This window comes from Daphnia pulicaria, chromosome 2 (genome assembly GCF_021234035.1).
Source record: "Daphnia pulicaria isolate SC F1-1A chromosome 2, SC_F0-13Bv2, whole genome shotgun sequence".
NCBI lineage: Eukaryota > Metazoa > Arthropoda > Branchiopoda > Diplostraca > Daphniidae > Daphnia > Daphnia pulicaria.
Genome location: NC_060914.1, coordinates 12,459,939 through 12,487,776, shown reverse-complemented (window position 1 = coordinate 12,487,776; position 27,838 = coordinate 12,459,939). Strand labels below are relative to the sequence as shown.

General features: G+C 38.6%; 6 protein-coding genes and 4 long non-coding RNA genes across 17 annotated transcripts; 5 read left to right on the top strand and 5 right to left on the bottom strand.

Moving 5' to 3' along the window:
* Positions 1-3,277: 3,277 nt before the first annotated feature.
* On the bottom strand, positions 3,278-5,680 carry LOC124326741. Its single transcript, XR_006915767.1, has 4 exons — positions 4,567-5,680; positions 3,715-4,335; positions 3,417-3,616; positions 3,278-3,347 (listed from the first exon to the last, which is right to left on the bottom strand). It is a non-coding gene; the product is annotated as an uncharacterized LOC124326741 (long non-coding RNA).
* A 70-nt stretch (positions 5,681-5,750) lies between these two features.
* On the top strand, positions 5,751-8,318 carry LOC124327774 (myosin-1-like). Its single transcript, XM_046786768.1, has one exon. It carries the CDS (start codon positions 5,751-5,753, stop codon positions 8,316-8,318), a length of 2,568 nt encoding a protein of 855 aa, XP_046642724.1.
* A 2,479-nt stretch (positions 8,319-10,797) lies between these two features.
* Positions 10,798-14,144, bottom strand: LOC124326816. The gene is made up of 3 exons (XR_006915864.1): positions 14,009-14,144; positions 11,097-11,213; positions 10,798-10,856 (listed from the first exon to the last, which is right to left on the bottom strand). It is a non-coding gene; the product is annotated as an uncharacterized LOC124326816 (long non-coding RNA).
* On the bottom strand, positions 14,140-15,516 carry LOC124326781. 2 transcript variants are annotated; one of them, XR_006915827.1, is made up of 4 exons: positions 15,175-15,516; positions 14,591-14,719; positions 14,369-14,517; positions 14,140-14,228 (listed from the first exon to the last, which is right to left on the bottom strand). It is a non-coding gene; the product is annotated as an uncharacterized LOC124326781 (long non-coding RNA). The 2 variants fall into 2 exon arrangements; XR_006915828.1 differs by having other exon boundaries at positions 14,175-14,303.
* Positions 15,517-16,579: 1,063 nt separating this feature from the next.
* LOC124326582 lies at positions 16,580-17,441 on the top strand. Of its 2 annotated transcripts, none has more exons than XM_046785490.1 (4): positions 16,580-16,714; positions 16,811-16,914; positions 16,981-17,147; positions 17,216-17,441. In XM_046785490.1, exons 1-4 carry the CDS (start codon positions 16,652-16,654, stop codon positions 17,389-17,391), a joined length of 510 nt encoding a protein of 169 aa, XP_046641446.1. In that variant the 5' UTR covers positions 16,580-16,651; the 3' UTR covers positions 17,392-17,441. The 2 variants fall into 2 exon arrangements, with proteins under 2 accessions (XP_046641446.1, XP_046641447.1); XM_046785491.1 differs by having other exon boundaries at positions 17,200-17,365.
* A 253-nt stretch (positions 17,442-17,694) lies between these two features.
* Positions 17,695-19,071, top strand: LOC124327773 (beta-1,3-galactosyltransferase 5-like). Its single transcript, XM_046786767.1, has 2 exons — positions 17,695-18,662; positions 18,768-19,071. Exons 1-2 carry the CDS (start codon positions 17,695-17,697, stop codon positions 18,970-18,972), a joined length of 1,173 nt encoding a protein of 390 aa, XP_046642723.1. The 3' UTR covers positions 18,973-19,071.
* On the bottom strand, positions 18,937-23,618 carry LOC124326613. 2 transcript variants are annotated; one of them, XM_046785528.1, is made up of 5 exons: positions 23,392-23,618; positions 19,721-19,761; positions 19,515-19,636; positions 19,292-19,440; positions 18,937-19,192 (listed from the first exon to the last, which is right to left on the bottom strand). In XM_046785528.1, exons 2-5 carry the CDS (start codon positions 19,751-19,753, stop codon positions 19,089-19,091), a joined length of 408 nt encoding a protein of 135 aa, XP_046641484.1. In that variant the 5' UTR covers positions 19,754-19,761; positions 23,392-23,618; the 3' UTR covers positions 18,937-19,088. The 2 variants fall into 2 exon arrangements, with proteins under 2 accessions (XP_046641484.1, XP_046641483.1); XM_046785527.1 differs by lacking the exon at positions 23,392-23,618 and having other exon boundaries at positions 19,721-20,403.
* On the top strand, positions 20,393-23,292 carry LOC124326132. 2 transcript variants are annotated; one of them, XM_046784790.1, is made up of 14 exons: positions 20,393-20,527; positions 20,603-20,792; positions 20,867-21,022; positions 21,088-21,129; positions 21,201-21,263; positions 21,334-21,408; positions 21,481-21,543; positions 21,719-21,781; positions 21,854-21,928; positions 21,998-22,063; positions 22,134-22,238; positions 22,304-22,366; positions 22,431-22,577; positions 22,653-23,292. In XM_046784790.1, the coding sequence occupies exons 1-14, from the start codon at positions 20,516-20,518 to the stop codon at positions 23,141-23,143; spliced, it is 1,611 nt and encodes a 536-aa protein (XP_046640746.1). In that variant the 5' UTR covers positions 20,393-20,515; the 3' UTR covers positions 23,144-23,292. The 2 variants fall into 2 exon arrangements, with proteins under 2 accessions (XP_046640746.1, XP_046640745.1); XM_046784789.1 differs by having other exon boundaries at positions 21,334-21,428; positions 21,480-21,543.
* Positions 23,619-23,687: 69 nt separating the features above from the next.
* On the bottom strand, positions 23,688-25,652 carry LOC124326723. Of its 4 annotated transcripts, none has more exons than XR_006915739.1 (5): positions 25,348-25,652; positions 24,167-25,248; positions 23,931-24,042; positions 23,814-23,847; positions 23,688-23,752 (listed from the first exon to the last, which is right to left on the bottom strand). It is a non-coding gene; the product is annotated as an uncharacterized LOC124326723 (long non-coding RNA). The 4 variants fall into 4 exon arrangements; XR_006915740.1 differs by lacking the exon at positions 25,348-25,652 and having other exon boundaries at positions 24,167-25,053; positions 25,113-25,337; XR_006915741.1 differs by lacking the exon at positions 25,348-25,652 and having other exon boundaries at positions 24,167-24,264; positions 24,837-25,335.
* A 95-nt stretch (positions 25,653-25,747) lies between these two features.
* Positions 25,748-27,821, top strand: LOC124326277 (restin homolog). The gene is made up of 12 exons (XM_046785007.1): positions 25,748-25,852; positions 25,945-26,122; positions 26,191-26,346; positions 26,409-26,573; positions 26,641-26,703; positions 26,870-26,923; positions 26,990-27,076; positions 27,154-27,216; positions 27,267-27,377; positions 27,443-27,505; positions 27,570-27,716; positions 27,785-27,821. Exons 1-12 carry the CDS (start codon positions 25,841-25,843, stop codon positions 27,817-27,819), a joined length of 1,134 nt encoding a protein of 377 aa, XP_046640963.1. The 5' UTR covers positions 25,748-25,840; the 3' UTR covers positions 27,820-27,821.
* The last annotated feature ends 17 nt before the right edge of the window (positions 27,822-27,838 follow it).

Below are 27,838 nucleotides of genomic sequence, written 5' to 3'. Positions count from 1 at the left end.
CGAAAGCCATCTAGCGTTAGAAAAAAGAAACGCTCAAGTAAAACTTTGTTTGTGCGCAAGAAGGTCCTGATTTTGAAAACTATTACACAGACACAGAGTTTAAAGCAAGTAGAATACTAGTATAGATAATCTACGAAAATAAGTCAATTGTTGGGTACCTGGCCACAATCCCGTGGTGAGTGACTGCAGGTGTGGAACAGCAACTGAAGTGATCCAACTCGCCACTGGTGAAGCAAGAAAAGTTGTGTAGCAGCATAAGAAGCATTGAAGTAGTGAAGCTGATGAGCGTACGCCTTGAAGATAAGGATGGAGAAGAACGTTGGTGGAAGTCCCTCTTCTGTCATGGACAAATCCAGCATTGGCTCAAGGATGTCCGTGGGGATCTTTAGTGCTCTGTAAAAAAAATGTGTTACATTAATGAAAATATAAAAATTAAAAAAGCATATCAATCTTTACCTTTTCTAAGAAGCACACCGAAATGTTCATGATGAAAAACCGTAATAATGGAATTACAGCAACCAACCACATTACTCCTCAGGTCGGATAAATTTCCTGATGCAGCGTACGAAGCAGTGAAGCTATAGATGAGCGTTCGTCGCGAAGATATAGATGGTGCAGAACCCCATCAGTCATTCTTTTGTCACGGACAAGGCCAGTATTTGCTCAAGGATCGCTGTGCTGGGACCACAAAATTCCAACTCAGAAAATCTGCGTTGTAGAATGTAGACTGACAACGGCGGCCGACTCGCGATCGGTGGAACGTAACAATTAGTGCTGCAAAAAAAAAGAGTTTGAAATTAAAAACAAGCATAAACAAAAATAAGATTTTTGCGTCTTACTTTAAAATGTTGGAGGAATCAAAATCCTCCGATGGCTCCCTAAATAACGGCTTCTGGCGGTATGGCACAAATGCATCCGCAAGACCAAACGTTGACCGGAGTTGTAGCGGCGGAGTTAGAAGTCAGCACCTCCAGGATTCTACACCCTAAACACATGTGAAAATCAATAGTATGACACAACCTATCAATTTTGTTTAGAGTAAAAAAGCAACAGATAGTTTAAACTGTCTTGACTTGAGATTTGAACAACTAAAATGCACAGGGGACAGTAGCCAGTATATCTCTAATTCACCACCACCCACAGAAATGTATTTTCAAATTTAAATATATGAATAATTGAATACTCTTTGAATTTACTTATAAAATTTTTCCTAGATGGAATGGTCCCATAATACAACTAAGCTGTCAAATGTGTAAACAAAACCTCCCACTTGAATCGAAAAATAAACAAATTGCTGTTTCGTTAAAGAAACGCTTAGAAGTGATAGCAATCTGCATCTGACTCTAACTTAAGTTAAACAAAAGTTTGGAAGACAAATTGTTTGGCAGTAACTTAACTACCTTAGATTTTTGAAGACACCATCCACAACAAGCAATAGATTTCATTCCACCAGTTGATTGGAAAGCGAACTGAAAATACAAAACAAAACAAATTAGACTCCAGAATTCTTTTATAAACAACTACACAGATTGTAACACCACTAATGTTTTATAAAATAAAAATTTGATTTACATTAATGTGGTTATTTTATTTGCTAATAATCCTTGTTTACTAAATTCACAGTTTGATTCCGAAGTCTGCCATGATGGAATGTGTAAAAAGGGGATAGGAAAATGGTTTCGGCAACCTTTATATATGGTTCATCAAATCTTCAAATGGCTTGTGCAGTTGTGCTCTTGACATATCACAGAGCGGTTAGATTATATGGTTAGTGTAAAAACTAAGCATTACTGACACAACGACCCAGTTAATGACAAAAGGAAGACGAGCCCTAAAATAACCCACCGACCGTAATTTTGTAATAATTGAGGAAATAAAACGAACATCTTAACCGAAGTTCCATTTGGGCATGGGCATACATTTGCATGACAGTACAAGGAAAATGGAAACGCCAGTTCCATTTGGCATGGTGTTTTGTTACTTGTTATTCAATCAATACGGAATCGGCGTTTTATTTGAGATTTCGTCGCGATGGCTGACTCAACTGGAAGACGAGAATAGAATACAAGTTGTTGTCACGCCAAGCTCTCGTTCAATTTTTCTTTCGTGTAAAAATCATTAAAAAAAATTCAATGACATTCCCGTGACCGTGATACTGAATTTGATAAGAAGAAAAAACGTTGGAAATGGAAGGAAAAGTGTTTTGGCGATTTCGTGATAGATGCAGGGACACACCCTTCTATTTACCCACCGACCCTTTCCTTTTGCGAATGTGACTCCGCCCAGCTAGTCACGAAAGCGAACACTGAGATTTGCTCAACACTGATTGGTGCGCTATTATCACTGGAGATATATTGAGTACAGTTTGCCAATTTATGCACTGTCGGAAAATGTCATCGTCGCATCTTTCAAACGACAGAATCCGCACTAAACTAACTTTCTCTTTCACTCCTAGTCCACTGCTACGCAAGTTAACAATCACTCCAAATCAACCTTCGCAATGAAAACTTTGGTAAAATATTTGATTACAAAATTGTAAAGTGAAATATTGTTCTTTTCTACGCCAATACATTTATGTTTTTGTACCTGATGTTATTCACAAAACAGGTTATTACAGTGTCCGTTTTGATGACCTATTTCGTCTCGGCTCAGATGCCAGCCGGATTTTTTCCTCCCCCTTTTTCTTATTACCATTCAGCAACTTTCTCGATCCAGAATAATGGCAAAGCCGTTGCTGATTCAATCAACTCCTATCACGATTACCCCCCATTAGTCACGCACGGGTCACACGTCGTGCTCTTGACAAAGTGTTTCAAGGAGTTGAACGGTTAATTTCGATTTTAAATCGTGTAAAAAGGACAAGTTTATCAAAAGAATTTTGCGATTCTGATATGCAAGTAAGAAGGACTAACAGAAGGATAAATAGGATAATTAGGATACTAACGGAAGGATATTTGGTTATGGAGTAGGAACCATGTAACTCTGGGTTTGGATAGGCGGTAAACATGAAGTGAAATTACTTATATTTGGGTTGGTCGATAAATCCACACAACTTCTTCGTGGAAATTAAAAATATTTCAAATCATCAAACATAAATTTGAAAATTGGTGAATTTAACTTCTGATAAATCTTCATGGCAGGAACACACCAGGCACTCAGATTCATTGCAACCTGCAATAAAATGCAGAGAATAAGAAAAATATCACACTATAGGCTACAAATGAATTGAAACTTGGTTGTTATCCAGAAAGAGATCAAAATTAATTAATACAATGAGTATCGCTTATTGTTGATCATCAAGTCCACGTCGACCACATGGTGTGACTGACTCAACGTGAAAGGCAAAACTAAAGAGCAGTAAAGAAGGCATTAAAATAAAATACAGTGTTTGTATGTAAATAAAGAACTAAAATTACTTTTACAGTAAGTCACCGCAAGTTAATTTAATCCGCCATGATGTTGATCGTCGAATACTTCTTCACCAAGTATCTGGCACGACACGTCGTACAGCATCCCCAAGAACAATGACTGAACGAAACGACAACAAGTGACTGCGAGAGCCAGAGCGATCCAAATCCAATCAATCGACATGTCTGACGAGACACATCAAATCTTTCTGGAACGAGAAAATAATATAAATTGACAATTAAGTGGTTATGACTAACGTCAATGTTTTTTTTTTTTTTTAGAAAGTAAGATAAATTTATTTGTTACAGCAATAATACGAAATCCGCATCAGCAGAATTCTCATACACTTGACAGTCATTCAACAGCGACTCGATTGGAATTGGGAATATGTCTGTCTAATCGGAATGTGTGCGGATTAACCAAAGTGGAGAAATGTTCAACATTAAACAGGTTTACCAAAGCAAGTTTAGCCATAACAAATTTTGAAAGCCAACCTAGCGAAACGAGAATAACAGAAATAAAGTGCCTTCGTTTAAAAGATGTATAATCATGAGTCTACTAAGTTTTCTATAACATATGATCTAAGTGAATGTAAAATTGACTTTCTTAATAAAGGAACACAGAAGCGGCCATACCAAACCTAGTTTGAAAAGAATTACCTTGTCATATGTTCACGCTGTCACGCAACCGAAAGCAAATGATTAAACTTTAATCAATAGCGTCCACGAGTAAAACATTGCAAAAAGACATGAGTTATTTCAACCTACCAAAAGAGCTGGAAGCTTTCACCAATGAGCTGGAAACCTACTTCGAGCGCTCTGATGAACTATACAGTTAACCATTAGGCTACAAAATTAATGTAAAATGAAAATGAAAATCCCTGTAATAAGATTGCAGATAACCTTGTTCCATTCGCTTGGGTCCAACCTGAAAAATAAATCAAGACAATGGAACTGTAATATCATAAAACGAAGAAATTTCAATAGGGTTAAAAAATTTCGTTTGATCGTCGATCGATGTTTGCTATCCATAAAGCATATATCTCGCAAAAAATAAAAATACTCAAAGCAGCTTGCAAGGCAGACTGAAGGGGATAGAGAATAAACAAATGAATATTACACTTGTTGTTTATCAACTTCAACTTTACCAGAATTTTACCTTATTTGATGAGTCGGTTTAACTGTCATGGTGGATTTGAACACCCTGAACTTTCTCCAGGGAAATAACAGAGGTGTATCTAGAGGAGTAGGTTACAACACCTAAGAGGACACAAGACTTACACTCATTATTGAATCTCCCCTTTAGAAACTTCCATTTCTTGTTAAACCAATCTCTTTAAATGAACCTGTAAGAAAAATAAACTGAGAACTTTATTTCTTAACACTAAAATTTAAGAAGTTTAACATATGATACATATGTGACTTACTCCAGGGAGATCAAGCACAAGCAAAACTGTGCTGTTATGTTGGCTGGCCCAGGCCACAACGGAAAAGGTTACATTAAAGTGCAAACAAACTGCCATGCATTGACAAAGGGATAAATAATGCTAGCAGGAACAATTCACAATCATAGGAAAATTGGAACAAGTTAAACTTCTATTTAAGCTTCCATAATCATCCCATTTTTATTGAGTTTTTACCTGCCAAACAGCATGGAGTGGAGACCCGAGTGGAGAGCTGCGACACCAAATTCACATAACGATGACCACATTTATGTTATTTTATTTCCGTGCATCCACGTCCAAAACAGTGCTCGTTCCGTTTTTCGTTGAATTCTTATAATTTCGATTATTCTCCTTTTCGAAACTTGTTTTAAGCTTGCTTACTTGAAATTTGTAAACGAAAACTCAAGCAGACGACGCTTTTCGTCTATTAGCAATACTTAGGATTAGGATATCGATTACAATTGATTAAAAATCGATTTCCATACTTCTTAGTTGGTGAATTAACCGCTAGGGGCGCCCTGTCCCAGACTGAGATTCCGAAAACCTTAATTTTAAATTTTAAAATGCAATTTAAAGATTAAAATGAATTGAAATATATTTTAAACTTATTGAAAAATGTGCGTTATTCCTTAAAGTATAATTAAAATTCAATAAGAAAAGTTAAAAAGCATTAACGTAATTAGAAATCTGATAAAAACAGAGGAAATGGACGGATACAAATTGGGATTACCCTGGCAAGTCTATATAGGCAACCCCTAACGGCATTTGACTACATAGCAGTTTTCAATTGCAAACACCCAATTTACCCGAGGTGAAAATGATCGACATTTTAGCAGTCACTATACTGGCTTTTCTTTTTGCTTATGTCTGCTGGGACATAGGCAGGGATGGTATCTTCATGGATTTATTCAGTCGAAAGACCGATATACAAACTCGGCTTTCGGCTGTTAACCAGATTAAGACTGAACCTGACGTTTCTTGCGCAACCGAACTTGCAATGGACAAAGGTGTTTCGACTCCCAGCGGAGATGACTTGAACCAACAAATTGGTCTTTCTTTGATGGCGAAAGACGATGAACAAAACCTGACTGTATTGGAAAAAGAACGTTTGGAGAATGAGTTGAGTCTAGTTCAATCCAAACTGACAGACTCCTCATCAAAGTTGGAAATATTTCAGAACGTAAACGACGAGTTGGCAACTACCAAAATCGAACTGGAAGAAAAGAAAAGTCTTATTACTGACATTACAGAGAAAAATCTTCGCTTGACAAATGATGACTCGCGGTTAAGGCGAAAAATTGAAGACCGGGATAGAATTATCGAATCCAGTGCGATTGATCAAAACCTGATTGTATTGGAAAACGAACGTTTGAAGAATGAGTTGAGTTTGCTTCAATCCGAACTGACAGACTCCTCATCAAAGCTGCAAATGTTTCAGAACGTACACGACGAATTAGCAACTACCAAAAGCGAACTGGAATATAGCAAACGTGTAATAACTGAAATCAGCGAGTTAAATCTCCGCTTAACATATGAGGAATTGGAAAAAGAACGCTTGGCGAATGAGTTGAGTCAAGTTCAATCTCAACTGACAGACTCCCATTCCAAGGTGCGACAATTCCACATCAAGTTGGAAACTACCAAAAGCAAACTCGAAAAACAGAAACGTGTCATTACTGACATTAAAAAGAAAAATCTTCGCTTGACAAATCAGGATTCGCGTCTGAGGCGAGAAATAGAAAAAAGGAATAGACTGATCGCATTCAGTCAGGCGGAAGTGGAAAAACTACGAGTATCCCTTAACAACCATACCGACACAATCGGACAACTACTGGACCCGAGGAATGACGAGGAAGTCGACATTCAAGTCGAAAAACCCAATGAGATCCCGGCGGCGATACAACAAGTTGAAACGATCCAAAACAACCTGGAGAGTCTCAAGTTTCAACCGCTGGAAGCTATTTTCACCATCGAGAATTTATCCAACGAAATTGCGGTCGAGAATCAGGAAGACATTCCGGTTGAAGAACATCCGTCCAACCAACAACTTGGAATGGACGAGACAAAACCAGTGTGTCTATCGGAGAGTTTGTCCGAGACCATTGTCGACACCGGAAATGTGACTAACGAAGATCCGGTGGGTGATATTAAACTACTTGAAATTGCAGAAGAGACGATTATAACTGAGGAAAGTGGACAAGTTGAAGAAAGTGGACAAGTTGAGGACAGTGAACAAGTTGAGGAACAGTTGTCAAAGGCTCAATCCAAGAGCACTGATAATCAATTCCGTCATAAGCCTGGAGATCCACAGGTACAGCCCCATATTCCCGAAAAATCTGATTTAATGAAGAAGATTGACAATCAGCCCCACCAAGTACCAAATCTCGAAAAATCTAAACTTCTACAGAATCGGGCAATGGATGAGAAACCGAAAGCAGAACCACAGCCGCTACCTGATTGCGAGGAAGAAAATCAGAGAACCGGGAAATTCAAAATCAGAGTTCGGAGGGGAGTAAACTTTCCGGAAGCCAAGGCTTCTGAAAAATATTACGTTTCAGTTTCCATCATGTGGGTCCGCGTCCAAGACAAGAAAATCAACAAATCCAAAACGATCCTCGGCATCCAGCCGGAGTGGAACAAAGAATTTACCATCGAGACTCCAGATCCGGAATGGTGTCTAATGACAATCAAACTGAAAAAGTCGTCGAAATTGGGTTGGGAGACGTCAACGGTTGGATCCGTCGTAGTTTACGCGTCCGCATTGAAAGTCAATCAAGTCAATAGGCTGCAACTATACAAAGCCAGTCGCAATCCAGAGGGCAGTTGTCTTGAGCTGGAGATAAAATACCTGCCGGAAGTCATTCCACGTTCAGAACCCAAGGACACACCGGCTAAAGTACCCCCGTCTAACAACAAGAAGAATGACAATCAGCCCCTCCATAAACCAAAAGACCCACACGCATTGCCCCCAAATCCCGAAAAATCCCAACTACCACTGAATCGGGCAATGGATGAGAAACCGAAAGCTCCAGCAGAGTCGCTACCTGATTGCAAAGAAGGAAATCAGACACCCAACGATTTCAAAATCACAGTTCAGAGGGGAGTAAATCTGCCGGAAGCCAAGGATTCCGACAACTATTACGTTTCCATGCGGGTCCAGGAAGGGCGCGGCACGATCCGCAAACAGGACAAAAAAGTCGGCAAATCCAAAACGATCCGCGGCAGCCAACCGGAGTGGAACAAAGATTTTACCATCAAGACTACAAATCCGGAAGAGTGTCAAATAACCATCAAAGTAAAAAAGTCGTCGAAATTCTGTTTGAAAAAGTCCACGGTGGGATTCGTTAAACTTGACGTGTCCAGCTTGAACGACGGCCTCAATAAGCTGCAACTCTACGACAAGTCTAACAATCCAGTGGGCAAAGCTTGTCTTGAGGTGGAGATTACCAGTTCGGCCAAAGTCTAAAGGCAATAGCACATAAGGAAGGAGGTTGGATATCAGGAGAAGAGGAGGCCTGGCTAAAATGTAAAGGAAGTTGAGATCGAGAGTGAAATGGAACTGAGAGAAAAGAGTGTTGAGGATCCGAGAGATGACGCGACGGCTAGGAAGGTGGAAACCGGAAATAGACAGGACAGGACCGGAAGAGAAAATTAAACCGAGTATTCTTTCTTTCTTTTTCTTCCCCTTAATACTTTATCTTCATCTTTTTTTTCTTCTTTTTATCTTTTTCGTCATCTTTTTTCTTCACAATTGGGTGGAATATTGGAAGTTTCATCCGACCAAACTTTAATTCGACACCTATTTGATGTACCTTCGACATAAGGCAACTGCATTTCGACTGGTGCGAAAATACGTCAACACAGTGTAGCAAAAGTACTTGGACAATTCGTTTTTAAGATTAGGTTAAGTTAGTTAAGGTAATTTTAAGTTAGGTTAGGTCGAAGTATTTATACGCTACATCTGTTGTCGAAATATTTTCACACCATTGTGGAAATGCAGTTGCTTTGCTTGTTGAAGGTGCGTCGAATAGTTGTCGAATTATTAAGTTTGGTTGGGTGAACGTGTCAGTATTCTCAATTTCTTTTCTATTTTTCACCTTCTTTCTCTTTTCTAGCTTTTAAACTTGCAAAATTTAACCAATTTTAACCCCCCACTCTCCATTACCTCTTCTCCTTTCCTTTAAACCTGCAACCCCGAATGAAGAAAACTCCCCAAAGTCCATACAAATTCCTTTGACTCGCTCCTATTGTTCCCCAAGACCTAGCTGACAATGTGCTTGAAATTTCAAATAAAAATATGAAAACAAACAAAAAAAAAACTTCACCGATACTTTGAATAACAATTCAGAATTCAAAATAAACATATAAAAAAGCAAACAAATTACTTTTGATTTTCCTTGTTAGGGACATAACATCTCATGTTCATCAGCGTAAGAAAAAAGGTGGCTGTCAAGCCGACTGTTTAGCCCAGCACGGTGAGCGTTATTGTAAGTCACACGGTTTTGAGCTGTCAAATTGTTGAGTCGTGCGAGCGATAAGATTATATAACAAAAATGACTTATCAGCCACTCGAATAATTTTCCCAAATTAAAATGGTAGCAGTTGCGAGAATTCAGTCGATTAGGCCTCATGTCCCATTAGCTTTTTTAAAAAGATGAATGATTCTGATGAATAAATAAGGTGAACTCTGGTGGAATAAACGAAGCATGACTAACCCACACAGAAATTCTTTCGTTTTTCCGACAGTGCCGCTGAATGAATGATTGAAATTCACCAAATCTTTGACCCCAGAAATAGTAACAAGTTTTGTCTGCAGTTTGGCTATAAGAAAAGCACAAGTCTAAATCAAATGCGAATGATTCATCAAGTCAAGAGGCCTATAAATAAACATGATGGCCAATCACAAACTTGAAAGAAAAAAGGGTATCATAGCTCTATATCAGCTGGGCTTCAGTCATCGATCGATTTGACCATTGCCAAACTGAGTAGCGCCATATTCTATAGTGGCAAAAGAATTGAAATGATTTCATACCTTGAATTAATTGGATGTCAGCGATCGTCATCAAAACAGCCGGACGCTGGATTGGTCGCAGATCCAACTCGTTCCAGTTGCGTCCATTCCGGCCTGGCCTTGATTTTCTGCATTCCATTCGGATGTCGTTGGAGGTGATGAAACGGCCGTCGACGCAGATCGTCCACAGTTGACGTCACGATAGTGATCTTGGGCGGATCCAACTAAGAGAAAAATCATTTTCACGTGATCACATTAATGGAAATTCATTCAATTCCCTCCACGAACTACTACACTTAGAAAATACTACACTTTGATACCCTCTACGCTTCACTCTGCTGAGAAACTGACAAGGTAGGTGACAACGCCCAATAGAAAAAGATTTCATTTGGTCTCAAGTCTCTCAACTGCTATTAGAAAAGGAGGATATGATTGATAGGAAGTGGCCATTATGGTCTGATTTACTCTCCACTACCTCTTCCAGAGAAAACGAGGAGGTGCCGGTGTGACGGCAGGTCCCTCTTGGTCAAAAATGGTCTTGTTTCACTTTGCTTAAAGTATTTCAAGTTCAAATATTTTCAAGTGTGAGGGTCTCAACAGAAGGTACCAAAACAGGTCTGATCTGCGCAGTCGTTCGACAAATGAGATTTTTAGTGCTGAGATAAAAACAAATCAAAGAGAAAACATTTGCAGTCAACCATCTAGCTCACAAATAAACGTAGCCTATACTAACGATCGATTTATAATGAACGCCACCAAAAATTGTCAAAAAGGAAAAATAGAGATCAATTTTGTCCTACCTTTATGCCTGGGAAATACAGCCAGCAGGCATCTACGTCAGTTGCTTCATCCATCCGCTGAAGAGTTCAATGCCAGCAGACCGCAGACGGGATAAGGTAGAAAGGGTGTCCTCGTGAATACACCCACATTCACATGGGCATACACGAGGACATTTTGAAAGAAAGGTAGTTTTTGCAATGGAATGCTGTGACACTAAGTAAATAAAAAAATAAAAACAGGTTATGAAAAATATTCACAGAATATCAACAACCACAACGAGTCAGGAGTGAGGAGTCTCAGGACAAGTTGAAAACGAGACACTAGGTAAACTGTTATTGTTATAAATGTGTCAATTCAAGGTTAAAGTTATGTACTACACTGTATTGATGCATGTAATGCAACAATAAAATATCTAGCAGGTCATGCAGGAATAATAGTAACCAAAAACATTACCTAAGTGGTGATCGATGCTGAGATATTTGGTGATGGCAGGTGAGACAGACAGACTGATGACCAAATCAGCACAATCAGCACTTCATGTTGTTACGATGGCTGGATCTTGCCTCAAATCTGCACAAAAGAAAAAGGTTACATTGTGCAAACAAAATGCCATACATCGACAGGGGGCTTACATGTGCTAGACAGGATAGCATTTCACAAATTTAGAAAAGGTTCAACTTAACTATTTAAGCTCCCATATAATCATCGCATTTCCATGGCATTTCTATTCTTAGTTTTATTTACCCGTTAAAAAGCATCGAGTGGAGAATATGGAGAGGTAGTACCAGAGATCAGACGCATCACACGAGAGATGATCACATTTTCTAATTTGATTTGTTCTTGGTTTTTTTCCCATTATCATTTCGTGCAGCCACGCACGTTTTCAAAAGAGTAATCGTTCCGTTTTCTGTACACAAACATTTCTCATGTTATGAGTTCCCGACATGATGCTCAATAAAAAAAAAAGGAAGTGGAAGTCAATCACCAGAATGTCATGGCTGAATCAGCTGTTACACTCAACGGAGCCATCTGACGGACAAGTTATCAACGCTATACATGATTTCAATGAGCGCCGATTTCATTTGATTTTACTCTTTTAGGAAATCTTTACAAGTTCTCCAATCGGTTAAACCAACGATACGCAACTAAGTTTTAAGTTTAAACTCGTGGTAGATTGAACTGGACAATTCAAAGAACCGATAAGATATTTTTCGCAAAAAAGAATACCAAGGCTAAAAAGAATTAACAATCACAAAAAATTATATACCTCCAAACCTGTGTTATCTGAAGTTCAAGGCTACAAATCCAAATCCATATCTTAAAAAAAACAAACAAATGAAAACATTAATAGCTGACGTCCCACTAGATTTGATTATCTTCCTTTTTTTTTACCTTGAAATCTTCAATATCACTACATTAACCTTGGAATAGTTTTCCATCACAGGTTGAAAACCTTGAGATGCCCTTTTTTTACAAGTTGATGGCCTTCATATTTCATTTAAAAGGCTGGCCATCCAATGTTCCTTCGTCAGTCAACTCTCCGTAGTTGGTCGAGAGAGTAACAGAAATTCTCTTGTCCAACTATGGACTGTAGGCTGGACCATGTTGTTCTTTTACATTTTATCCTGTAGTTGATCAAATGAAATCTGCAATTTACGGTGGCATTTGATCAACTACTGCTGGAATGTAAAACAATTTAAAAATGTTGTTTAAGTTTTCACTGAAGCTAAAACAAATGGTACAAACTCGGTCTTTCTTTGATTGATATGAGGACAGAACAAATGAGTATTTCATGGCAGGATGGTAGCATTAAAAAATCAAGTTTAGTTCCGTTAACAAAGGAACTGAAACCCCTCGTGAACGTCAATTGACGATATCTAAATCAGGAATGAAACAATCCTGTACAGCGGTCGCTGAGAGCGAATAACTCGAGCACAAAAGCAGGACAGTGGTAGATACCACTTAAACTTTCAACAAAAGTCGCGGGGTACAAAAACGGGGAATTGATTTTCTAACATCTTTTTCTAATCATATGACTCGAGATCTAACTCGTTCTGTAAATAAAGAACGGCGCTCGAGGCAAAGTGAGCGATTAGTCATAGTAGGCTTCCTGGTTAGACTCAGGACCCTCCTAAAATAACGCGGTTTACAACGCACACATTATCTAGGAATAGTAAAATACAGAGATGTGTGTAAGAAATTAAGTATTGTTGGTTGGTTAAGCCAAATTAAGTGGTTTAAAAGGGACAGGGGGGATTTAAATTCAAATGAGACTAAACCAACATTTTGACTGTGTTTGAGGAACACCAATCGAGAAAAAATGAGACGTACAGCTGATACAGCTAGCATGGCAAATAGACGACATTTCGACAAAATGTTGCAGCATAGCAAGAGACGACATTTTGGTAAAATGTTGCAGCAGTTACGGTCCGAAAGGAAATTATAGGCTAGATTACTTGTAAATTCACGCATCAAAAATTACATTCAGTAACGTTAAGGAATTCAAACCTTTGCAAATTATATGATGGAAAAATTATCCAAGTACACCGTAGTGAGTGGCAGCAACTCAATACGGAGCAGGGGAAATAAGAAACAAAACTGAACAAGCAATCAGCCTATTTTGAATGTGATGGCTGGTTAAATACCGTGGTTTATCTCAACTTCTGACATCAGAAATTTTTGAAACTCAACGAGTCCATGTTTGAAAACAAAGGACATCAAAAGGCAATTGATTCTATTACAATACGGCTCTCGTAGTCAACCACCGACCAAAATCATTAATTGTTCGGCGCTCAAGGTCCTCTAAAAAAGTTTAGTTTGAAAATGAAAACTTGCACGTGCTTCAACGCAAAGGGGAGAACTGGAATCAGCGGATTTTTAATTTTTGATTGGAATAACGAAAACCAAAATTTGGCCAAAATCGAGAATTTTCCTAAACTATTTTGGACGATTTTCCAATACTGTCTATTGACAACCAAATTAAATTAGGATCACGAATATCTGGTTCTTTTTGTCGTCAGATGATTATTTACAGAACTATTAACTAAAATTTAGAAACCAGAAGTAGACAAAAAAGCAAATGACGAAAATTGCTAATCGTCAGTTGTCTACGAAAAATTACCACACAGTAACTGCCGATAAATGTTTTCTGGGATTTGGAAAATAACTGAAACTGACTATTAAAACAGTTGAAAATGATCAAACTCCATGGTAAAGGCGTTAGAAAAAAGAAACATTGAAGTCAGACACTTCGCTTTCGACTCGCAGGAAGGGCCTGATTTACTAATTATTACTCGGACACAAGAGTTTAAAGCCAAGTAGATTACTGTTAGATAAGCTACGGGAATAAGTCAATTGTTGGGTACCTTTGCATAATTCCTAGGTGAGTGACTACAGGTGTGTCACAGCGGACGGAAGCGATCACAGAAGTTGTCTAAGTAGTCAGTGAAGCAGGACAAGTTGAGTAGAAGCAGTGAAACTGGATGAGCGTTCTTGGCGAAGATATCGGTGGTGCAGAGAATCAGTCTTCCGTCATGGACAAGGCCAGCATCTGCTCAAGGATCGCCGTGCCAGGACCACAAATTTCTAATAAAGAAAACAAATGCGTTGTAGATTGACGTCGGCGGCCGACACGCGATCTCAGGGACGTAACTAATAATGCTGTCAAAAAAACGAGTTCAAAATTAAAAGCAAGCTTAAACAAAAATAAGGTTTGTGCGTCTTACTTAAAAATGTTGAAGGAATCAAAATCCTCCGGCTTCTCACTAAAGAATGGCTTCTGGCAAGAAAGTATAGATGCATTCGCAAGACCAAATGTTGACTGGAGTTGGAGTGGCGGAGTTAGAAGTCAGCAACACTTCCAGGATTCAACACCCTAAATAGATGTGAAAAGCAATATTGGTACGACAAAATCTATCAATTTTGTTTAAAGTAAAATATTGGGTCACTTGAACAGATTGAAAGGACTCGCAGGCCGTCCAGCCATCCAGTCGAAAGGGTTAGCGACTTGCCGCTGAAGTACCTGGAGTGCTTAATCCCCCGAGGAGCGGAATAAGGAATTCTGAAACTCTTGGATACTTTTCGAAGAAATGATATAAATAATATTTTTTAATTTTAAATATGTGTATGTACCATATATATGTGTGAATACTAGAGATAAAAAATATTGAAATACATAGATCCTTATCTACTCTTGGAAATGAAAATATGGTGGGCCAGAGAAGAAGAACGAAAAGAACACTAAGCATTTTTAGTTGTTATATTAGGGACAAGAGAAAACTGTAACTCGGATACTGTTACCCTTTAAATTTCCTATTAATATTTTTCCTAGATGGTGTGGCCACATAAAATAATATTACCAAATGTCTAAGTAAAACCTCCCACTTTATTGAAAAATAAACAAAATGCTGTTTGGTTGAAGAGATGCCTGAACGCCTAGACCCCTAGATTCTGAAAAGTATCTGTATCTGACTCTACCTTAATATGAATTCAGAAATTTGGAAGAAAAATTGTTTGGAAATAACTGAAATACCTTGGATTTTTGAAGACATCATCAGCTAACAAGCAACTAGATTCCACTAGTTGATTGGAAAACAACTGAAATACTGTCATATTAAACTCTAGGATTCTCTCATGAACACAGATTGTAATAACATAAAGTTTAAAAATAAAAATTGTTCTCTTTGATTAGATTAACAAATCTTGTGGCTAATATTCCCCCCGTTTACTTAATTCACAGCTTGATTCCAAAGTGCCGAAGTGTCAGGCTGTAGAAGTCGGCCATGATGGAATTTTAAAGGAGGGGATAGGAAAACGGTTTCGGCAACCTTTACATATGGTTCCTCATAAGAGTTAGAGATTCTCTAACTCTCAATCTCTATAATACCCAGGCTGTGGCCCTGTCACAACTAATGGGCAGTTGATGACATATATTAATGAATGGGTCATACTGTAATAGTATTACAAATTGAAATTGTAAGGAAGATTACATTTATATGAAAGTGACTAGAGATTTGGAGAGTCAAAGACGAAAGAACACGCAACACGAAATGAAAATTGGTGCGAAAAATCACAGGTAACTAATTCGACGAAAATGTTTAGTAATTCAATAAATTATTAAATAAATAAAAATAATAAACCCAAAAAGAAATTCAGTCACGGGATAGTAGCGATCCGCGACATCGCTTACATCATCGGGTTAAGGTAATCTTTCAGGTTATCCTTTTATCGGGTAATCAGTGTTTGTGCTACGAGGCTGTACCATTTTATAAAAATTTGGGCTTTTTATATTTGTCAACAAATTTTCGAAATTATTTACACCTTTACAAAAAGTGAATTTAGACAATCATTTTGATACACAACACTCAATATTCAAAAGGGGCAATTACCGAAAAATGTGTTTTAATATATAATTAAGAAAATTTACCAACGACAAGGGGTCCTATACCAAATTGTTATCTGTGTTTCAATAAAGACATTTTTTGAATCTTCATTACTTTTATTCCGTCATTCCCGGTTCTATTATGAAGCTTCGAACAATTTTCTCGATAGCTTTTTTCAAACGGCAATGCCGCCATAATTAAATTCATTCACCAAATTAAAATATATAGTTAATTTGTTACAAACAATTGCGGTTGATGGTTTCGATAAAGCCACTAAATTTAAAAGATACTAGGACTTTTTCTTAGCTTTTGGGTCACCAGTGTAATATCTCGAAAGGCATTCCATCTCCTAGTCAATCCCTATCTTATCAAAGTTATCATCATTTCAAATTGGGACACGACCCGTTGGACAGGCCGTTCGACGTGATCGCTCCAGGAACGTGATAAGGAAACACAAGTGCGTTTGCATTCATTAGAGATAGTTCTATTGTGCTTTACTCGAGCTAGCGGCTCTAGCCCCATCTGTATTTTAATATTTACAACCAAGTGCCACACCCTGTTTACTCCCGCAGTTCAGTCAACGTGTTGTTGTGCTCATCATCACATCCGCCAGTGTGGCGATGAGAAATGTACCGGAAATTATTGGCAACCGCTAGCATCTTGATCGGACTTTTATCCATCAGTGCCCAGGTATGTTCAATTTGGGCTAAATAATTAAAGATAATGAAATACCGTCTAGAAATAAGTACATAATAATAATGATTACGTGAAAAATCGTTTTGGTAGATTGCAAGTTATGCCGTCACTCGCCAGGTGGTTGATTACGTCTCTTCGGGATTATGGGGCGGGGCTGTGATGATAGCAGCCGCCACTTTGATTATACTAGACAGGTAAATCCTTCAAGTCCTTCTAAAGAAAAAACAAATTAATTTCTAATGATTAACTTGATTGATTAGACCCGGCAAGGATCTTTGGATACTGATACTTACCTGTCTGTCAATTGCCAGCGGCTTAATTATGTTGGTCATTTACTCCTGGAATTTGAATCGATTCTTCAAAGTTTACACGACGTGGGAAATTTGCGAATTTTACGCACCCGGTCTCCTCATCGATCCTGAGTCGTGTAAATAAAACGTTTACATTATTATTAAGCACATAATATTTAAATTAATTAGACAAATGTATCGACAGGTAAAGCCCTGGTGACTCTGCATGGACTGATGATAGCCCTCGGCTCTTTTGCCATCATCGTCAACTCGGCTATTCTCTACTCCACCTGTCGCCGGCCAATCAACAGGTCCAAACCGACTTACTTCTACAAATCGGATCCATTGGCTCCACCTAGAACGCGCAGCACATTAATTTAAAATTTAATTCCTTAATCCTTACCTTATTAATAAAAAATCACTTCCTGAAATCTCAGACTTACCAAATAAACTTGTAAACAACTAACAAGTGTGCACGTACTCGGTCGACCTATGTGTCAACTAGAAACAGCTGTTGTGACGCTAATGTCTGGTCGCCCTAACCTTGCGCAACTGTGCATACATCCGTTAAAGTAGTAAACGCATCTGTCGATTGTCCATAGCCAAACACAATTGGGTGTAAGTAGCCCTTAATTGAATGAGATAAAATTAGTTTCAGTGGACCACGGCCAGTCGGCAGTCACCATGTCGGTTCTCAGTGTCGTCATGCAGTGGCTTCTGCTTTTTAGCCTGGCGTTAACCGTTTTCTATCTCTACTTGATCTCAGTTCGTCACAATTTCAACATGGAAACCAACAGTCGACATCAGTTGCTGGACGACAATTTTCACGGCCGATCTGCCGGAAAATTCGCCGGGGTCGACGAGTACACCCGTCACATGACGTCACAATTCAAGTTGAAGCCCATCGCCGGAGGTGTCCCATTGAAACCGGAATTCGGGCCGGTGTTGAACGACGTCCATTTCAGATACTCAATCAACCCGAGGACAGTCACAGACCGATGTCGTGATGATAGGAGCCTGTTAATTGTCGTCATTAGTGCGCCAGGGAATTTTCTTTACCGCAAATTAATCAGACGGACGTGGGTAACTCAATTAAAAGGAATTCAATACGCTTTCTTGATCGGATTGACCGATCAATCCACCGTCCAGCAAGGCATCCGCAACGAGAGTTCCATTTACGAGGACTTGATCCAAGTCGACATGGTCGACACTTATATGAATTTAACTCTGAAATCCGTGGCTCTACTTCACTGGGCTTCCAAATTCTGTCCGGATGCTCCGTTCATCTTTAAATGCGACGATGATATTTACATTAACATCCGCAATTTGGCCGAGGTCATCCAGCAGCTTCCGCCCAAAATTCCTAGGGTGTACGGAACTTCCGTGTCCAACTTGAAACCTTTGAGACCTAAAGAATTGGGTTCGTCATCTCAGCCGGCGGATGACAGCGACAAATGGATCATCGATCGGCAATTGTGGCCGTGGTCAACGTACCCGACGTACGTCTCCGGCGGATGTTATCTGATTGACTCGAGCGCTATCGGTCCTCTATTAGCGGCCGCCCAGACCACGCCCTATTTCCCGTTCGAAGACCTCTACATCAACGGATTGTGCGCTAGAAAGGCGGAAGTCCAAGTGCTGGCCTCGGACCTGTATGCAAATATTTCTGTTGAAAAAAATAATTATTTCTAAAATTATTTCAAAATTATTTCTAAGTTATAAAATTATTTCTTAATTATTCGGCTGTTTTCAAACAGAATGCTGGGATCGATTACGGATGTATCGGAAGACTTACTGGACGAGGATTTCTGGCTGGTGGCCAATTTCGTGACGTGGCTTACCTCCTCCATAGATGAAATGGCCGCCTCTCACCTGGCCACTGAACTCTACTTCAACAGCAACTTTAAATTGAATAACAATTCGCTATTCAATTGGACTGTGACTTTTAATGGAATAATTTAATCAAATACAAAAAAACAAAAATTCATTGTTGCCAAGCTAGGTAAAAAAGAAAACAAGTACTGAACTTGTTACGATAATATGCAAATAAGCTGCTGACAACGGTTCGTCGAACTTGTTCAATCGAATGCAAATTTCGACGCCATCGCAGCAGTGCAGACGTTGAGTCCCACGGTCAAAATTCCGCAAATAACGAGCAAGGAATCGAGAGCCACTCGACCACCTGAATATGCAAATGATGGCAGATAAAAAACAGATACATTATAAATTATTGGTCGAATAATATCAGAGTCAAACAAAAAAGTGAACTGGGTTCGCGTACACAAATTCACGTTGGATACGCTGATGTTTTGGCATTGGGCGACGACCGATTGGTATCGGCTGATGCTCCACGAATACAACCCTACGATAGTGACGCCAACTAATATTCCGTAAATGGCCAGTCCCTGTATAGCTCGGGTATCTCTTAACCTTAAAGGCGCCAACACGTTGGGTTCAAAAGGAATGAAAATGACAGAGTCGTGTCGTTGATTAATTGGATTTACCGATTATTCAAAAGCAGTCCAGCGAATAAGACAAGGAAAACTCCACCCCAGATGCCGGTCGAGACGATGTCAGGTTCTTTGAAGGTGCTGTTGACTGATCGAAACAAAATCAACTCGCAGATCTGCCAATGTAAAGAAAACAATTGATGAATAATTCGCAGGGACATGTAACAAATAAAAGGGGGAAAAACAAGTCGATTAATCACCTGGAAAAAGATGGACAAGGAACCGATAGTCATCACAGACACTGAAATCAACTTGAGCATTAATGTCATGATGGACGAAAAAACCCACAAAGAGCAGAACTTGGTGCTGGGCGAAAAATTCAAACTGTAATGACCTCCCCTGGATACAACCGACGACTACATGTATCCGGGCCGCTTCTAAATGCACTTTAGAGTTATCTCCACCGGATATATTTGACCGGATAAATAGTCTACACACTTGGAAACTGTTTATCTTTTTTTTCCAATGGCCTGTGATGTTTGTTTAGGAATTCCAAACTGCCAGGTGGGCATTGTTCTTTAGCCGAATACTTTTAATACGTTGAGACATTTATCTTGGCCACACTTTCAGAGCACATCAGCACAATGATGAAGAGGAAAACCAGTCCCATTTTACATTTTGTTTTGTGTTGTTTTCAAATGCGACAAAAGTTGACTGACCCAAGAGAAAAGAAAATTCAAAACTGGTCGGCAGTATGAATAATTTCAAGGGTATAGGGCCTTACATGATGCGTCAAATGGACAAACCTGTTGGTGTCGATTTTACTGAATTTATCTACACAAGCCAAACCCTCCACAAAAAAAAAATCAAGTTATCTGGAACAAGCCATCTTCGATCTGCACACACAAACACACAAGCCATGTAGAGTTGACTGGACAAATTTTGTTCACCAAACTCACCGCCGTGAATCGCACATAAATACGACAGTCAGTTTCGCATTGGCTTCATTCGTGCTCGCCGAATTCGCCACATCGAGTAGAAATTATTTCATCGTCATGAAGCACTTGGTGAGTTGAAATTCAAAATTTTTTTAACATTATAATTAAAAGAAATTAAAAGAAAATTATTTTTACAAATTTCAGGCCGTTTTGTTATTGGCATTTGTCATGGGGTGCACCAGCGCCCAGCGACCGCGGCCCATGTTTCCTTCCGATACGTATCCCGTTTTCCCAGTGCGAATCACGCGGCCACGGAACCCACCAAACTTTGCTGCTGGTGATTCCAACACAAACATTGTCGGTGCTCACGTTCAATGTGAAAAAGAGTTGGAAGGTACAATTTAGGGATAATTTCGATTGTAAAAAAAATGAAACTATTGATGGAATGAATTCATTTGTCGAACGCAGAAATGAACAAGCGGTTGATTGTCACGAATGACGGGATTGAAACGTTGAAAAAGGACATGAAGGCAGAGATTGAGGCACTCAAAACGGAACTGGAAAATTTAAAGAAAATTCCAGGGGGAAATATCGAAGCTGAAGATTTTAAAAAGCAATTGGATGGTAAGCGTTTGATGGAATTTGCTATTAATACTTAAGATTTACTGAATTCTTTTTCATTCATGTAGAAACGAAAGTCGCTGTTGACGGTTTAACCACAGAAATGTCTGGTAAATTAAATTGCAAATGTGCATAGTTAATTTTTTTTTTCGCAATTACATTTTTTAAAATTTTCTTCCAGTCAATTCTCAACTTTTGATCGACTCGATGGCCGCCGTTGCTGTTTTGGAAGCTGAGTTGGCAGGTAATTTTACTAATGAAATAAGAAAAGAATTTTTCAAACTAATTTTCTTTCATTTTTACTTTGATAAAAGATACAAAGAAAACTGTAAACAACAACATGGAAGAAACCCATCTCAACTTTGATATAATGAAGCAAAGCTTATCCGGTATAAATTTCAAGTTAACCTCACGAAATATTGCGAGTTACAATTAAATTTTGTTTTCCTGTTTTGTTTCAGCAAACGAAAACAGTTTAACGGAGGCGGTCCAAAAAGTCGGAGAACTAGAGAATACGGTCAAAGGTAAAATAATTAAAATAAACTTGTAGTAACTAGTAAGCGAATTATTTGACGGCTACTAAACAAGAGTCAACTTAAATTTCACACGTTTGGCAATTCTAAAAATTAACAAGAAACTATTCAGACATTTAAAAATTTCTAAAGATTTTCCTTAAATTACATTGTTTCAATTTTCCAGATAATACTCAACTTGTGGCTGAATCGCTGGTCAACATGGACAGTTTTAAGGCGGAATTCGTCGGTAATTTTACTACGAGGAAAATTACAAGAATTAAAAATAACCTAATTCCCTTTTATGTTTACTACGATACAGGTATCAAGGATACTGTATACAAACACATGGAAGAAACCCATATCAATTTGGACATGTTAAAGGAAAGCATAGCCGGTAAAAATGTCGAAACCCTAACACAAAATATCGAAATTTACAATAAAATTTTGTTTTGTCTTACTACAGCAACCGATAACGTATTGATGGAGACGGTGAATAAGTTGGACAAAATGGATGATTTTGATTTCGAAAGTAACCAATTCAAACCAAAACTACATTTTAAAAATCGAATCAAAATTTCAATCGAATTTACTTATTACAGATATTCAAAACCAAATTACCGTACATTCTGGCGAAATTAGTCTATTGAAAGACAATATGGAGGAAGCAGAGAAAGCCACAACCATTTTGAAGACAGATTTCGAAGGTAAAAAGTTGGCTGTTTTAATTTTGAAAAATTAATTCACCTCATTCGCTAATTATGGTTGACAGATGTTAAGCAAAACTTGACGGAAACAATTACGGCTATTGAAGAAATGGAAAAACAACTGACAGGTACAAAACGAGTTTTCTTTTAAAGCCTCAAAACCCACTCAACGATAATTATTTAATCTATCAGCGTCTGAACTTCCTAAATCCATCGGTAAAATGCCGACATCCTGTGCGGATCTCAAACAAATCGGATACTTAAAAAGCGGAGTGTACTCCGTCATGGGCGGGAAAAGCGTCCTGAACGTCTACTGCGATTTCACGGTCGACGACAAAAGTAAAAATCCGCCACAGCTGAAAGTTATTTACCGATTGCGTAACAAAAAAACTTGTTGAATTAAATTTCACGCAGATATGGAGAAGGTGATCGGACACGTCGACGTCAAATCGTCGCCCGTCTACTTCTCGGTGGAGAGAACCAGTTCGTTCAACCGCACCAACATACCCATTCCTTTCGAGTCGTCGCAGACGAACGTGGGCGGAGCCATGGATTTAGCTTCGGGCGTTTTCACGGCACCCGTTTTGGGCGTTTACTCGTTCAACTTCCATGGACAGGCAGAGTTCAATTCTTCAAGTACAAGTGTACCTCACATGGCAGTGGGACTTTTTGTCAACAATGAACGAGTGGCACTGGCAATGACCGAGGAGGCCAACACCCGCATCTCATCCATCGGCAGAGGTCAGCGCAGTCCGTTGTCCCTGTCGACCACCGTTCAATTGCAAAAAGGCGATCGAGTTTGGTTGAACATGTTCTCCACTTCGGGCACCATTTCTCTCTACGACAACGACAACCGTCACTCGGACTTTTCCGGCTGGCTCATCGAGGAAACCATTTCACAATAAAACAAAAATGTGCGCAGCTAATTTGAAATATTTAAATCGGTGGTGGGGCTCTGGTGGAATAAAATACAATTAAATATTTCTTTGGCTGAAAAAACTTGTTTTTTGTTCGTGTTAAAATAAAGTTTACCGAAACAGGTACGTGACGAAAACGTGGAGAAACGATCACCTTGAAAAACTAGCTGGACTAAACACGCTTGATTGCGAAATCTTAATAAGGAAATCAAACGCAATGAAATTAATGAACTAACCTTATTTTTGGCTGGAGAGGAAAGAAAAATCCGTTACGTCGGGTGGCTTTGTAACACGAAAGACATCACTCGAACCGGAATGGAGGGAGCAACAGCTGATGCGAGCTTCGATGGTGAAATCCTGTATGAAACACGCCACACTGCCAGCTTTTTTCTTTCATACAAGATTGAATATCATCCACCAGATGGTTGGACACCAACACGACTAGTTCAGTCAGCCGTGCAAAATCTACATTCAATTTTAAAAATAATTTAAGTTGCTGTCAATGTGATAAATCTTTTAAATTTTACGTAACTTGCAGTGATCATTAATCAAGATAGAAGAAAGACAAGAGGATCCTAGTGGTTGCCAATTTCTGAACTAAAAACAGCCAGGAACTATTTTCAAATCCACATTTAGGCAACAACTAAGTTATTTATACCTCTATCTACTGTTTGAAGGATGTTGCTCGCACCCTGTTGGGAAATAAATAAATTTTAATACCATCAACAGTAACTGTTTAAAGATGTACTTGAGAAATAAATCTTGTTAGGCTTACCATAACATCACATTCACCCACACTTATTGGGCCATAAAGCTGATTTGTGGTAGCTGAAGTTGTGGTTATCAGGAACTCTTTTGTGGAAACAGGGAATGCCCATTAAAATATGCTAGCATATCAAATTGTGATCGAGTTTGGTCCGTAAAAACAAAGAAAATAAAACAAATTAACTCGGAAACAGAATGACAGACAGGAGCACTGAATCTAATTTGCTCAATCCAGAAATAACTTACCGTTAGGCTGCTAGGGGGGGCCACAAGGAGCCTCCGCCTGACTGCAGACTTTGTTACGACCCAGGGTTATACATGGAAATTAAAGGCCTTCAGACACCCTAAAAGTTTTTCTTTTTTAATTATCATTAAACAAAAACCGTGCAATAAGGACAGGAGATTCAGAAATACAAAAAACAACTAATGAAATTGATGAAATAATGAATGGCTAATACAAACTGTAAAGCAAAATGCATATAGAAAAGCGACTCGAGACCTGGAGTGGAGAGTCAACACGATTTGAATATTCGTCTAAAAAATCACAGGTAAGAAATTCGACGAAAATGTTTAGTAATCCGATAAATTAATCAATAAACCTAAAAAAATGAGCTCATTAAACTTTTCAGTCTCGGGGTAGTCGCGATCCGTCTCCTGACTTTCTCGCTTTCTCCACTAATCATAGATGATGGACGGGCGAGCCGTGGGCATCACAAGATACATTTAGTGATTGTGCTACGAGTCTGTACTATTAAATGAAAATTTATCCTATTTATCTTTGTCAAAAATATTTTCAAAATGCTCCACATCTTTACATAAAATGAATTTAGACAATCATTTTCATACACAACACTCCATATTCGAAAGGGACAATTGCGGAAAAATTTTACTCTAATTATCTATTGGAAAATTTTACCACGACGGAGGAGCCGACCGACCAGTATACACCCGTCACTACAAGTTACGATTCAAGTTGGAGCCGATCGCCGGAGGAGCCCCACTGAAACTGGAATTCGGACATGTGTTGAACGACGTCCATTTCGGATACTCAATCAACCCGAGGACAGTCACAGACCGATGTCGTGGTGATAGGAGCCTGTTGATTGTCGTCATTAGCGCGCCAGGAAAATTTCCTTCACCACAAATTAATCAAACGGACGTGGGTTACTCATTTAAAAGGAATCCAGTGCACCTACCTTATCGGGTCGACCGATTAATCCGACGTCCAGCAAGACATCCGGAATTGTTCATCAACAGCCAGGTGAAAAAGACAAACTCAATCCCCAGATGCCGATAACGGCAGAATCTTGGTGCTGTTGGAATGTTGGCTAATGGAAACAAAATCAATTCGCAGATCCACCATGCGAAAAACAATTCGCAAATTATTTTCAGCGACGCCTAAAAAATAAAACAATTCGATTAATCACCTGGAAAAAGACAACGAACGAATAACTAGTGTTGTTCCGATCGTTTCTTAAGAATTCACACGTGCCAGGTCCTTCAACTGAATAAATTTCACGTCAAACCGTTTCTAGCGGTCACAATAACAGCAGAATACAGAACCGGTTCATTTTTCTTTTTTCAAGTGCGTCACGAGTTGACTGACCCAAGAAAATAATAATAAAAGAAATCCAAAACTGGTGGTGAGTTCCAAGTATCGAGTTGAACAATATTTTCAAGTGGTTGTGTCGAGCGGACGAGATTGTTATGGTGTTGCCGATCGGCATTAATATAGTTGTATACCTACAAGCTAGATTAAAAACACGTTATTTGGAGCAAAAAAGAAGAGTTGACTAAACAAAACTTTTTGGCACGCAACCCAACCGCCGTGAATCACATATAAATACGACTGCCAGTTTCGCATTTTCTTCATTCGGCATCGCAGAGTTCGCCATCGAGTAAATTATCTGCTGAATCGTCATGAAGTACACGGTGAGTTTAAACTTTAATTAATTTAAAGTTAAAAGTATTTTTTGTTTCTAAAAAATAAATACAAATATTTTGTTTCCTTTTTTAAATTTTAGATCCTCTTACTGTTGGCATTTGTGATGGGATGCACCGCCCAGAGAGCCATGTATTCCCCCGATAGGTATCCGGTTTTTCCCGTGCGTTTCACGCTGCCACGGTACCCGCACAGTGCTGGTCGATTCCCCAACACACAGACTGTCGGCGATCAATTTCAATGTGAAAAGGAGTTGCAAAGTACAGTAGGGATTATGTCAATTGTAAAATGAAACTATTGATCGAATGAATTAATTTGTCCAACTCAGAGATGAGCCAGCAGTTGACTGACACGAATGACGCGATTGAAAATTTGAAAAAGCAGCTGAAGGTCGAGAATGAGCAACTCAAAAAAGAATTGGCCGATATGAAAAAAAATTCTGGGGGAAATGTTCAAGTTTCAGAATTTAAAAAGCAATTGGATGGTAAGCATCTGATGGAATTTGCTATTAATACTTAATATTTACTGAATTTTTTTCCCATGCAGAAACGACAGTCACTGTTGACACTTCCACCAGTGAAATTTTGAAAAAGGAGCTGAATGCCGAGAATGAGCAAATCAGAAAGGAGTTGGAAGACTTGAAGAAAACTGTAAACGAAAACATGGAAGAAACAAAATTCAAATTTGTCGCAATGGATGAACGATTATTCGGTAGAAATTTCAAGTATTTGGAACAAAAATATTTTGAGTTACAATCACATCTTTAATCTTATTACAGCAACCGAAATTAATTTAACGGAATCGAGTCAAAAACTTGCCTTCATGGAGTTAGCGGTTGTGGGTAAAAATTAAATAATCATTACTTTTGTATGAAATCGAATTCAAATAGTAAGCGAATTATTTGATGGCTACTAAACAAGAGTCAACTTAAATTTCGCACGTTATGGACTTAATTAACATTTTGAGAAACTAGATTCGAAAAAAATATTTACTTTTAAATTTTCCAGGTCAGTCTCAAGTGCAGGAATCGCTCTCGTTGAGCGTTGACCAATTGAGTAAAGGTAATAATACCCGCTGGTAATTTCACTACTGACCAATGAAAGAAACTAATTCTCTTACATGTTTAGACTATACTACTAAATATGAGGGTATGTTGAACCAAATGGCGGCAGATACCAATCAACTATATTTTGACTTACAGAGTAGATTGAAAGGTAAGAATTTCGTTACGTTTCTACACAAAATTGTACACGTGTTGTCACATTGAATTTTTTAAACTTATTCATTACAGAAACCGATATGACATTAAAGGAAACCGTGAATAAATTTGAAGAACTGACAACCAAGTTTGAAGGTAATAACAAATCAAAATTAAATTAAATCCAATAAAGATTTCAATCGAAGCTTTTTTTGCAGAGATTCAAACTGGCAAAAATTCAGGCAAAATTGATTTAGTATCTGGAAAATTGGGGGAAAGGAATTCAGCCATCGAAAATTTGAGGACGGATTTCGAGGGTAAACGAATTTGCTGTTCAAATTTTAAAAATGCATTCGATTCATCCGCTTATTTCGATTGACAGAAACTAAGCAAAACTTGGCGGACACAAATTCAGCACTTAAAATATTGCAAGAAGATTTCAGAGGTACATAATCAGTTTTCTTTTAAAGCCGAAACCCAATCGAAGTTAATTATTATTTCCTCACCAGTTAGAGGACTTCCCAAATCCATCGGTAAAATGCCGACATCCTGTGCTGATCTCAAACAAATCGGATACTTAAAAAGCGGAGTGTACTCCGTCATGGGCGGAAAAAATGTCCTAAACGTCTACTGCGATTTCACGGTCGACGACAAAAGTAAATCCGCCACACCTAGTCAGTTGCCGATTGCGTAACGGAAAATTTCGAATTTATAATTCACGCAGAAATGGAGAAGCTGATCGGACCACCGTCCAATTGAGAGAAAAAAAGCGATCATG

Bases quoted from the DNA above. Each gene is read 5' to 3' on its own strand.
- LOC124327774 (XM_046786768.1), top strand. From the start codon at position 5,751: ATGGATTTATTCAGTCGAAAGACCGATATACAAACTCGGCTTTCGGCT.
- LOC124327773 (XM_046786767.1), top strand. From the start codon at position 17,695: ATGTCGGTTCTCAGTGTCGTCATGCAGTGGCTTCTGCTTTTTAGCCTG. The intron at 18,663-18,767 runs GTATGCAAATAT...GTTTTCAAACAG, and splicing joins CAAGTGCTGGCCTCGGACCT to AATGCTGGGATCGATTACGG.
- LOC124326277 (XM_046785007.1), top strand. The intron at 27,077-27,153 runs GTAAGAATTTCG...TATTCATTACAG, and splicing joins CTTACAGAGTAGATTGAAAG to AAACCGATATGACATTAAAG. The intron at 27,506-27,569 runs GTACATAATCAG...TTTCCTCACCAG, and splicing joins ATTGCAAGAAGATTTCAGAG to TTAGAGGACTTCCCAAATCC.
- LOC124326582 (XM_046785490.1), top strand. From the start codon at position 16,652: ATGTACCGGAAATTATTGGCAACCGCTAGCATCTTGATCGGACTTTTA. The intron at 16,715-16,810 runs GTATGTTCAATT...TCGTTTTGGTAG, and splicing joins TTTTATCCATCAGTGCCCAG to ATTGCAAGTTATGCCGTCAC. The intron at 16,915-16,980 runs GTAAATCCTTCA...TTGATTGATTAG, and splicing joins ACTTTGATTATACTAGACAG to ACCCGGCAAGGATCTTTGGA.
- LOC124326613 (XM_046785527.1), bottom strand. From the start codon at position 19,789: ATGACATTAATGCTCAAGTTGATTTCAGTGTCTGTGATGACTATCGGT. The intron at 19,637-19,720 runs GTGATTAATCGA...TTACATTGGCAG, and splicing joins CCTTGTCCATCTTTTTCCAG to ATCTGCGAGTTGATTTTGTT. The intron at 19,441-19,514 runs GTAAATCCAATT...GGCGCCTTTAAG, and splicing joins GGACTGCTTTTGAATAATCG to GTTAAGAGATACCCGAGCTA.
- LOC124326132 (XM_046784789.1), top strand. The intron at 21,264-21,333 runs GTAATTTTACTA...CTTTGATAAAAG, and splicing joins TTTGGAAGCTGAGTTGGCAG to ATACAAAGAAAACTGTAAAC. The intron at 21,429-21,479 runs TCACGAAATATT...TGTTTTGTTTCA, and splicing joins GTATAAATTTCAAGTTAACC to GCAAACGAAAACAGTTTAAC.